The 11,046-nt window shown below is 31.8% G+C and overlaps 2 protein-coding genes across 3 annotated transcripts; both read right to left on the bottom strand.

The window, feature by feature from the left end:
• Nucleotides 1–286: 286 nt before the first annotated feature.
• On the bottom strand, nucleotides 287–3,331 carry LOC140962762 (RAN GTPase-activating protein 2-like). 2 transcript variants are annotated; one of them, XM_073421746.1, is made up of 2 exons: nucleotides 3,204–3,331; nucleotides 287–2,215 (listed from the first exon to the last, which is right to left on the bottom strand). In XM_073421746.1, exon 2 carries the CDS (start codon nucleotides 2,190–2,192, stop codon nucleotides 564–566), a length of 1,629 nt encoding a protein of 542 aa, XP_073277847.1. In that variant the 5' UTR covers nucleotides 2,193–2,215; nucleotides 3,204–3,331; the 3' UTR covers nucleotides 287–563. The 2 variants fall into 2 exon arrangements, with proteins under 2 accessions (XP_073277847.1, XP_073277855.1); XM_073421754.1 differs by having other exon boundaries at nucleotides 287–2,203; nucleotides 3,204–3,311.
• A 2,605-nt stretch (nucleotides 3,332–5,936) lies between these two features.
• Nucleotides 5,937–6,974, bottom strand: LOC140958675 (uncharacterized). Its single transcript, XM_073416213.1, has 2 exons — nucleotides 6,170–6,974; nucleotides 5,937–6,088 (listed from the first exon to the last, which is right to left on the bottom strand). Exons 1-2 carry the CDS (start codon nucleotides 6,913–6,915, stop codon nucleotides 6,061–6,063), a joined length of 774 nt encoding a protein of 257 aa, XP_073272314.1. The 5' UTR covers nucleotides 6,916–6,974; the 3' UTR covers nucleotides 5,937–6,060.
• Nucleotides 6,975–11,046: the final 4,072 nt, after the last annotated feature.

Below are 11,046 nucleotides of genomic sequence, written 5' to 3' on the forward strand. Positions count from 1 at the left end.
TGACTGATTGAATAATTACGGTATGTCAACAGAATAACAGCATGTGTCAAGTTTACCCGTTCCCAAATCTCTCCTCTCTGGGTTGCTTCCCCATTGCATCGCACAACTCAGCCATTCTTCTTCATTACTTGGAACTACAAGAAGTATGTGTTCAATATTAACTCAAATCGTGTCGACGTCTATAAAACAACGCATGTTCTTAGCATGGAAATATGGGTTTTGATTTTTTTTGAAAGGGTTTGGAACACCGCTTCAAATAATAAATCTAGAATAGGGAAAGTAAATATGATAGGAAAAGTATGACAGATACCATAAAATATCCCCAAAATGAGCCATCAAGAACTACAAGTCTGCATGCATATATCATTTATCAGTGGACGATCTGATAAAAAAAAAAGATGCATAGCCCTAACTAAGCTCATGCTGAATCACAGTAAAAATGCTGCATCGATCGCAAACTACTGATGGTGTGATCGATTAGCTTCAGCTGGGCGAGAAACATGGGAAAATAAACTTTCATCCACCAAAGCTAATGTAACTAAATAAGTTTCAGAAGGATTAAGTTACTCTTCTTGATTGACGTCAAGATTTTTGAGTTTCACTTCCAACTCATCCTGCCCACCTTCATCTTCTTCATCTCCAGAATCCTTGTCATCAAAATCTTCTCCATCAGGATCATTTTCATCTAACGGGGCAAGTTTATCGGGATTTTCTTTAAAGATATCCGTCAATTCATCGATCCCTTCTTCAGAAATGAAGTTTCCATTAATATTCAGTAACTTGAATGCGGGCTTATTAATTAATGCCTGAGCCAACGTCCTAGCTGCTGCCCTTCTAAGAGAGTTCTGGCTCATGTCGACTTCTTTCAATCGATCATGCTCTACTCCAAATACTTTGCTAATAATAAGCACACCATCATCCTTGAGATCGTTTTCTGACAAGTTCAACTTCACAAGAGCCATCTTTTTAGCAATGCAAGAAGCTAAACTAGGAGCTGCTTCGGTTGTTATATCATTCCCAGCCATCTCCAAGACCTCGAGTGAGGGTGCAGTCTCTTTGAGAGCATCAGCTATTGCAATTGCTCCACCATCTTCAAGATTCAGGTAGCTCAAATAAATCTCAGTAAGATACTCGTGATTGACAAGAGCCTCACTCAGCTTGATGCCAGCATCGACCCCAAACATGTTGTCCCGGATATCAAGTTTCTTCAAATTCTTACATCCTGAAAGTGCTTCAGACAATGCAACCCCACCTTCAGAGCCAACACGGGTAGATGAGCAGCGAAAATCCACCAACAAGGGACAACGCCTCAGAATCTTGGATATCGAAACCGCCCCTGCATCTCCCGTCATGTTGTTATGAAAATGAAGAACTCTAAGCTTCTCTGTGGAAGGAACCAATTCACAAACAGCTCGTGCTGCTTCTTCTGAAATCCCATCATTCATCAGATACAGTTCCTCCAAATCAGTCTGAGAATACAAGAGCACACTGAATGCCCGAACTCCCTTCTCACCTAAGGCATTGTCTGAGAGATTCAGATGCTTCAAATGAGAGCCTTCCAGAGCTTCAGAAAAGATAGTCATTACATCCAGAGCCTCTGCCTCTGGTCGCCCAGCAACAAAATCTGACAGATCCACTTCTGTCAACTGGTTTTTAATAGCTGATAAGATAGGACCAGCAACATGGGCAGCACCAAGACCAAAGCTTCGATTGCTGAAACATATTTTAGTGTAAAAATTTCCTGGATCTTTTAAGGGACTCAAAAGTGTTTGTAACTCGTCCTCCTCTATGAATGCTCTTTGACCTTTAGAAATATCAAAAAAGGTATCGTGGATAGCAGAATTAACTTGCGAGCTCATCGTTTCCTTTTCCTCCATCTTGTATCCTCCCTTAAGAACATTCAGACAAAGTTTGCTGCATTCACTGGCATACCACTGCACAGCAGAACTGCCATCACCATCAGGTTCCCGTTCATAATGTTGATTTGCACTAGAAAAGGCAGATTCTTCAATATGTTTGGCAAATTTCGAAGCCTCGGTCTCACTGATACTGCCATACTTGCGGGTGAAAATGGTTGGAGCCGAAAGATTATTTGTCATTTGCTCCACTAGCACCTGGCGTGTATTCTGGCTAGGAGGCCACAGTTTAAGCGTAACATGTCGACGTTCTCCATTTGATGTGTTTGTATCCATTCTAGTCGACCCTAAAATCCAGACTGATGCATAACACAGTCAATTTGCAAGTTCGTTGCAGATGCCAATAAATGACTAAAATCAAACATCAATTGGCATAAAAACAGAAAGGTTTGCTTACACAAATAACAAAAGAAACCATAGAATAGAATGGATACAAACAGAAAGGTTTGCTTACCAAAAATTCTAGCCAAGAAAAGTATGCACTCAAAGTATTTTCCTAAAGAAAATACAAGATTAAATGCAATCGACCAATTCATGAGATAATTTCCTTTTCTCTACCTCGGAAATTTCAAATGAATCCTCGTTCCAAAAACAAGGAATCACTGCCTCTAGGAATAGTCGTAAGGTACATTAATTCAGCCCGGCTAAACAGATTAATGTCACATACTAAGGAAATGACAAAACAATAACCAACAGACATTAACTTGTCTCATATTTAAAAAGTGTGTATATATATATATATATATATATTAATCGGAGAGTTTTGAAACATATGATTTAGCATTTCAAGACCCTGGTCTTCCTTCACCCACATAAAAGAAGTTGAACACAAAACAGAAAATAAAAATTTAAAAAGAAAATCTTTCGTGTACATATTATCGATGTGCACATGGCAGAAGAATACTAACATGTAAATACACATGAGTAATAGTTCATTTCAAATAAAAAGATACAAGGTTTTAAATATAACTTTTGAAAAGCAATAATTATGTCTCTCACAACACATTAAGCCGCCTACGCCAAAACATCTTAAAGACCACCGTCGCACAGCAATTAAACAATTCCAGAAAAAAAAAACCCACCATCAAACCTTTATATTCCCAAATATATACGACAGATCGAAGATAAAACACCCCCCCCCCCACACCCAAACAAAAAAAATATCGAATTCGATATAGTACTAAACCAGAAAACCCATGAAAGTGTGCGTGAACAGAAACACTAAAAACCCTAAAAGAAAAGAAGTATTCAGGGAAAAATTTGATAGAAATAGTGAAATCGAAGTACCTTCTTTTTCAGTTTCTGAATTCCCCCAGTGGGTTGCGGCGATTCGATGTGTAATTTAAGGGAGGCGGGGAAATTGCAGACAGTTCGCAATTTACAGTCTAAATTTCAATTTTAAAAAGAAAATCTAACGGTTGAAATCTTTTCTGAAGAAAATATAACCATTGGATTTATTTTTTTAAAAAAATTGTTTTTGGTTGTGTTGTCCCATACATATTCCATCGGTCAAAATTCAATTACTATTAATTTTAAATTTCAAGTCAACCTCGTTTTAGACAAAAATTTGTGTGAGACGGTCTCACGGATTGTATTTTGTGATACGAATAACTTATTTAGGTCATCCATGAAAAAATATTACTTTTTATACTAAAAGTTTTAATTTTTATAGTGAAATCGGTAGGGTTGACCCGTCTCATAGATAAAGATTCGTAATACCGTCTCACAAGAGACATACTCCTCGTTTTAAATTTGAAATTTTGACATTAGATAAAATATCGTCTTTCATTGTTTATTTTTACTTGTAATAATAAGATCACATTCGAGATTTTATTTACAGAGTATAAAATTTTCATCCTTCCATTTTGGCGATCTAAAATTAATTATATTTTTATTAGATCCAATAAATTTGAAGAAACCTTGAATAAATAAAATCAAACACAAATTTTTTTTTTATTTTAAATAAATTGTCGAGGTCAACTTTTTTATATAGAAAGCCCAACACTTGTTTGAAAAAATCTCCACAAATTAGCCCATTAATACATGAGCCCAATAAATAATCAGCCCACCATGGTACATTTTGAATATTTCAATTTATAACTAAGATTGCATTTAGAGCCATGTATCTCTAAGTAAAGGAAATTGATTTGGAAATGGATTTTAAATGACATTAGTTCTGACTTTTCGATGAATTTGAAATCAATCAATCAACAGTTATTGATAAATATTTTAAACAATTCGGATTTGAAATCCATAATTTCAAATACGAGACACTCAAATATTCGAAAAAAAAATTATTTAAAAAAAAAAAAGAAATTTAAACAAATTATTGTCATAAATTTGATAATTCCAAATAATTCGGCCAGTTGTGTCACAAGTAAAATCTTGGACTCATTATTGAAATATCTTAGAAAAAAGTGGATTCCGTACCATGAGAATGCTTAAATGAATGGAAGAAGGCTCTCTTTTGCCTCTCCCATTTACAGTCAAAGTTCTTTAAATAATATCTACAAGTCATGTGGCTTCAATAGCACCCTATAAAGATACCACATCTTTGTGTTGGAAAGTACTACCCAAAAAAAGTGCGATAAAAATAAATGGAACAATATCAATTTGCAAAAAAAAAAAAAATGGTTTTGTTATCGGTGAATTCGTTATTTTAACGACTAACTTGCATTTTTTATTTTTATTTTTCACCATAATGTTTAAGAGACATCGAAAATGTTTACGGGACATCGGAAACTACTGACGTGTTTGGTTCCACGTCAACACTCAAAATAGTAGATTGGACGCACCGATTGGTTTTGATTCTCCTCTACTATGCGACATTCGATTGAGGTCGATAATCAGCAATCAATCTTATAAGGCATAGTTTGGTATACATGATAGGATAAACACTTATATATAATATAAAGATAAGTTAATGATAAATAAGATGTATGATATTATATTTAATGTTTGATATGATTTTAATAAGAGTGATTAAATCTATATATTAAATTGTAATGACAAATTAACCTTATCATAATAAATTTTAAAATTTCAAAATTGTTGATTGAGTTTATATTTCTTATCTGTTCATGTGCCGACATTGCTTGCATGATTTATTTATTTTTACCTAATTTTATATATTATATAATACGATAATTGAGCCATTGATTTTGTGAGTCAAGTCAAATATCAATTTTTAAGGTTAATCGAGTGATAATATATATATATTTGATGAGGCGGTTAAATGAGAGAACGATAAGTTTAAGATTTTTATATATTGAAGACAATTAAGTCATTTGTGGTGTTTTTATCATTAAATTAAAATTATCACATCTCATAAAAAAGATATTTTATCGTTGTATAAAATTATTTATCACGGGCCCATGGTATTATCATTAGCTTTCTAAAAAAGTACCAAACGTGATATAAAGAGGATTATTTATCAATCTCTCTTTTATCCATTATACCAAACTAAACATAACGGTTTTATGTCCCTAAAGGCAATGAGAGTCGGTGGAGTTTTTGAAGAATATATTCAATACATAAAGGACCACAATTACTCGAATTGTCTATAATTATTGGGATATATAATATGTTATGCATGCAAATTAGGCATTGTAATCTTGATTCATACATGATCGCATCATTATTAGAACTAAATTCCAAAACTTATCTTAATAAGTAAAATGTTAATAATTAACGGAAAATAAAACACAAAGAATACAATGATTTACATTAGAATAAATAGAGATTTTTTTTAGTGCGACTTTATAATTGGCTGATATTTTGATATAAAAAAACGTAGAAACTGCCTAACCTCTTAAAAATTCTTTAATTTCAGCCACATCCCATGTTACGTAGACATTTTGTAAATCCCTTTTCAATAAAAATCCGAAGTGATCCTTCCCCTAGAGCTAGTTAGTTCTCCATGTGCCACACATTCCACCAGTAGTTTTCATATTTTATCCAAGTAAAATTATATATATATATAATATTCTTGTTTTTTTAATCAAAATTATATATATATATATATATATATATATATAATGATCTGATTATTCATTCTTTTGACGAGTCTTTGACTGAGTAGCAGAGCAGATTTGTTGGTATACCATCTTCTTCTTCTTCTTCACGGGAATACGTATCCATTTCTTCACTGATTAGTTTGAGTTATTTCGACGCTGTAATAAATGAATGATGTGACTAATTGATGCAACATATTCTTCAATCAATCTNAAATGACGACCATCTTAATTTTTTACCTCTCCAAGTTCACTTTTCTTGATTTAAACAAGGGAGACACATTGTTCTTCCTTTGTGTGCATACAGCCAGATTAAACACCGGCCTTATTCTGATACTGCTAACAGATCTTGTTCTCTCCGCTACTCCCTTAATCCTCTTCACAACTACTTTCTCTTTATTCCCACCCATTTCTTTGCCTCCATCTGCCGACGAATTTTCGTTTTTCGAGCTTCGCGACGAGGATGAAGAAGAAGAAGAAGAAGAAGAAGAAGAAAGAGGCGAGGCACGCTGTTTCCTCAAACTCAGCAACTCTTTCCAAAGAACGGTGCATGTGGGGGGTCTAGGGGATGGATCATCATCAAGAAACCAGCTGATTCTGCTAGCCTCCTTGTCGACTTGCTCGGCTTTTCCGAAACCCTTTTCGAGATTCTCTGAATTTAGGCTGATCTTGTTGAGTTTATAATGATCTGATCGCTGCATTTGCCAAAAGGGCAGCAGCTTCCCTTCGCAGAAGAGTTCATCTGCGGCTCTCATGTTAGTCAGGCCACCGGAGAGAAACTCGAATTCTCCGTTACTCGGAGTTCTTTGTCGTTCGGAATCATTACTATAACTTTCGTCTTCATCCTTGGGATTTGGATATAAGGAGGAGTAGTTTTTCCCAACAAGAAGCTCCGTGGAAAACGAAACACGGGGGCACGAATTCGAGCTCGAAGTCGAATGGATGGATTTTTCGGGAGTGGTTTTGAGGGTTTTTAGGGAAATCATTTTCTTGTTTGATTTGTGAAGAAAAAGGGTTGGTTTATGGGAGTTGGCCTGGCAAATTTATTTATAAAGAGGTTGAGCTAATTTAATTAGTACTGGACTTTGTTCATTTTCACTGTGTGTATAGTAAATGTTAGGACTTTGCCATTTTATTTTCTCTTAAATTTTTATTTGTTATAGAAATTGAAAGTTTTTATTAAAAGTAATTTTTTTCTACAATTTTTTTATATATTATGAAAAAATTATGGTGTTTATAATAGTTTAGTGATATAAAAATATAAACAGTATTCACCTTTAATTAATATAATATTTTGACACACTTCATCATTAAATTTCTATATAATTATTTTCAGTTCTGTTCAAATTTTATTATACTTCTAATTTTTTTAAAATAATTTCTCATAAATAAATTATATTTTAATATTGGAAATAATTATAATGTAATCGATAATTATATTTTACAATTATTTTACTACTGATTTAAGAATATCAAATATATCCTACACATTTAAAAATATTAAAACAATTCTTTTAGATAATTACTTTTATTGAAACAAATTTCACTTTTAGTTTTTATAAATGGGAAAGGATTCAAACTAAAAATATAAAAGAAAGAAAAATATTGATTTGATTTGATTTGATTTGATTTGAAGGTGAAATCTGCCAAAAAAATTAATTTTTGTTTTGGAGTTTGAAAGTTGACCTTTACCTAATTTAAATTGGATGAGATTGAGATAGTTTAGTGTGTTATTGATTTTAGTATAATTGAGTTTTTCTTCACTATCTAATATTACATAAAATAAAGGTTAAAAGAGAAATTTATTTTTATGTTATTGTATATTTGCTTAGAGTGTGATTTTGGTCATATGTTATCAAATTGCATTCTTAATCTTTTTTTTTTTATTTTTTTGCATTTTATTTTTTTTCGACGTGATGTTGATGTGACGTTTATGTGTGTAGTGTCACATTAATACTCTAGTAAAAAAATAATTAATATTCTCAAAAAGCAAAATGACTGAAATTTGATAACTTAGAAGACTAAGATCGTAAAAAAAACAAACATTCAGGATATTTTATTGTGTGTGTATATATAGATAAACCCAAACAAAAGAGATAAAGATGAACATTGGTTCATGTGCCAGAGACAACATACAAAATTTGGATTAGAGAGCTTTTTTTTTTAAATTGAATAATTAAAGAATTGGATAGCATTTAGTGTAATTTAAAGTGTACTTTATTGTAACTAATTAAAAGAAACGAGGTTTATAATAAATTCACTCGAGTCCACATGTGCTTGGGTTAAATGATCACGTGATATATATGGCTTTTTCATGATGAAAATTGCACATTGTATAAATTTTGTTACTCCCGTAAGCATTATTTGTTTTCGAATTAAGTGTTTATTTTAATCGAATAAAATTTGCTTCTTCTTCTTTTTTTTTTTCTTTTTTTTTAAAAAAAATTTGGATATTAGGTCAAAAAAAGTGATAAACCAAGATTTGGGATTTTAAAAAACCAATTGAAACTTTTATAATCAATTAAATTACTGATTTTATATCGACAATTTGTGAATTAACATTGCTTCATAGAATATGACTTTGAGGTGCATACTTAATTATATCATGGAGTCGATATATTTTTTCATGGCACTGGTATCATATCCGAAGGCGAGTATCTAAACATTCATACGCGCAACGCGTGTGCAAGCACACATACAAACCACCCAAAACATATGAGGTTGTTACTTCTAGTGTAGCATATATTCAAATCCTAAATGTTTTATCTTTCCATAGTAAAACCAATATATATCAGTGATACCCTGCTCACTCTTTAATGAACGACCACAGGTGCCAGCTGCTAGCTGTAATTTTTCTTTTTTTTAATGGCAGCTAGCGCCCATGGTCGACACACACTTGGGTTTTAATGACAGCTACGCCCATGTGGGTCGACCCAAGTTTGGGTAGACCACTGTTTTTTGGTCGACCCAACTATGGACGCCAACTGCCATTAAAATCCAAGTGTGGGTCGATCATGGGTGCTAGCTGTCATTAAAAAAAATTAAATTACAGCTGACAGCTGACGTCCATGGTCGCTCAATAAAGGATGAGTAGGGTATAACTGTTCATATATANCAGTTCCAAGCTCTAGCTAGCGTTGCATTGTGTCTGTCGTCATGGTAAACCATTTCTATGTCGAAGGATGTTCTTGTCATTTCACAATGTCCCAATTCTTGCCTAAAATGTTTTCCTAAGACTAATGTTGCATGCAAGAGGTGATTTAAGTTCCATGTTCTCAAGTCTCAATGGTATTTTTTCGTCTAGGAGATTTGTCAAGAAAAAAACATTTGAAAGATCTTTGTATTGTATTAATCAATGTGAATATTTATTAATAAACAAAAAAAAAGATGATACAAGTACGGGCGGAGCCACATATACAAATACACAGGCTGGTCCAATTTTTTTCTTCAAAATTTTATATGTAAATTTTGTATAGTTTTGGAATAATATGATAATAGCCCAAGTAAATTAATTTAAAATAGTAAAAAATTATAAATATTTAAAATTATAGTCTGAACATAGCCATATTTCTGGCTTCGCAGGTGGATACGAGTGCAAGACGAATGAATTTACTAAATTCTCTTTCACAAACATAGCACACACAACACGACTCATAATCACAAATTTTTGTTGGGAACTCACCTTGTTAAGCTTGGCCGGGACCTAAACCTTCTCGAATAGTGGCTTCACCGTTGTCCAAGATGGCCTAATCTATTGATAAATCTTTCTTAAAAATCCAACCTTTAACGTTTTACTAAAAATTATAGCTATTGATAATAATGTGATTCCAATATTTTAAATTATACAACCGCCAAACATCAGGTATCTATTGCTTTATTGACAAGAACAATTATTGCATCCGATAATACATAAATCTTAATATAATATTATTACGGATCTGGCGCACGTATTTAGAATAAGTATCATTATATTTGTTTTATTATGAATGATATCTAAAATTTTGATTATATAATCAGATAAAAAGAAATAAACACTTTTATTAATTTAAAATATTTTTGAAAATATATGATATTACACCAAAAGACACAAAAATTTGTTAATCTAATACTCAGATGCTTTATAATATAGACATTAATATATATAGACTAGACATAAAATGCTAGTCAAATTTTTTATTTTATTTTAAAAAAAAATGGGCATTGATAACTTTTTTCTTATATTTTGAGTTTTGTAATATCTAAAATACAAAAGACTATTTTTTTCAATATAAAATAAACCTTATCTAATTCAACAAACTTTTGCGGTGGCAGCTATTTTATTAAATGTAGATTCATCGTGTGGCTATTTCCAGTTATTCGAATAACTTCTTAATATTTTAATATATATTTTCTGTAAGGTAATGTTTGATATTTTTCGAGTTAAATTATTTTCTTCTGTATTGTCTTGTCAACAAATTAATTTTGATTTAATCAATCCATTTATGTCGACGTGACATTTGATTTTTGTTTTCGGGAAATTGGCTTTCAGTCCCTAGCCGTCATTTTTTTTTGTGTTCAGTCCCTGTGTACTTTTTTAGTACCACATTTCTACATGAAGTATACCACATTTCCACATGAAGTGTACCACAATTTGTATGACATAGTACCACAATTTTGTGGGTAGGGAGTGAACCCAAAGAAATATTTTGATTGGGGATTTTTCACAAACTTCCCCTTTTGTTTTTGAGACAATTTGATTATTTTCTTTAAATAATTAAAAGTTGGGAAGACAGAATACCAATGTTGGCGTATATAATAAATTATATAATATTTTAAAAAACTTAGTATAAAATTAACTTAAATAATAAGAAGATTAGTCTTAATTAATCATCACTATCAACTATGATAATTTTATAATTTATTCAATTATTGGTACTCATATTATTTATATTAATCAACTCAATATTGTATAGATAAAAACTTTAGCACACTGAAGAATCTCATTCGATTTCACAAATGTTTTAACGTGAGAAAAAAATGAAAAAATTTTATTTAATATTTAATTGTATCTAAAAATTGGCCTTCGAAGAAAAAACAAAAAAATTTGAAAAAATCAAATCATATGAATCACGTGTATT

The sequence above is a fragment of the Primulina huaijiensis genome, chromosome 2 (assembly GCF_012295235.1).
Source record: "Primulina huaijiensis isolate GDHJ02 chromosome 2, ASM1229523v2, whole genome shotgun sequence".
NCBI classification, from domain to species: Eukaryota; Viridiplantae; Streptophyta; class Magnoliopsida; order Lamiales; family Gesneriaceae; genus Primulina; species Primulina huaijiensis.

Coding starts and splice junctions, on each gene's coding strand:
- LOC140962762 (XM_073421746.1), bottom strand. CDS start 2,192: ATGGATACAAACACATCAAATGGAGAACGTCGACATGTTACGCTTAAA.
- LOC140958675 (XM_073416213.1), bottom strand. CDS start 6,915: ATGATTTCCCTAAAAACCCTCAAAACCACTCCCGAAAAATCCATCCAT. Junction 6,089..6,169: donor AGAAAAGTGAACTTGGAGAG/GTAAAAAATTAA, acceptor CATTTATTACAG/CGTCGAAATAACTCAAACTA.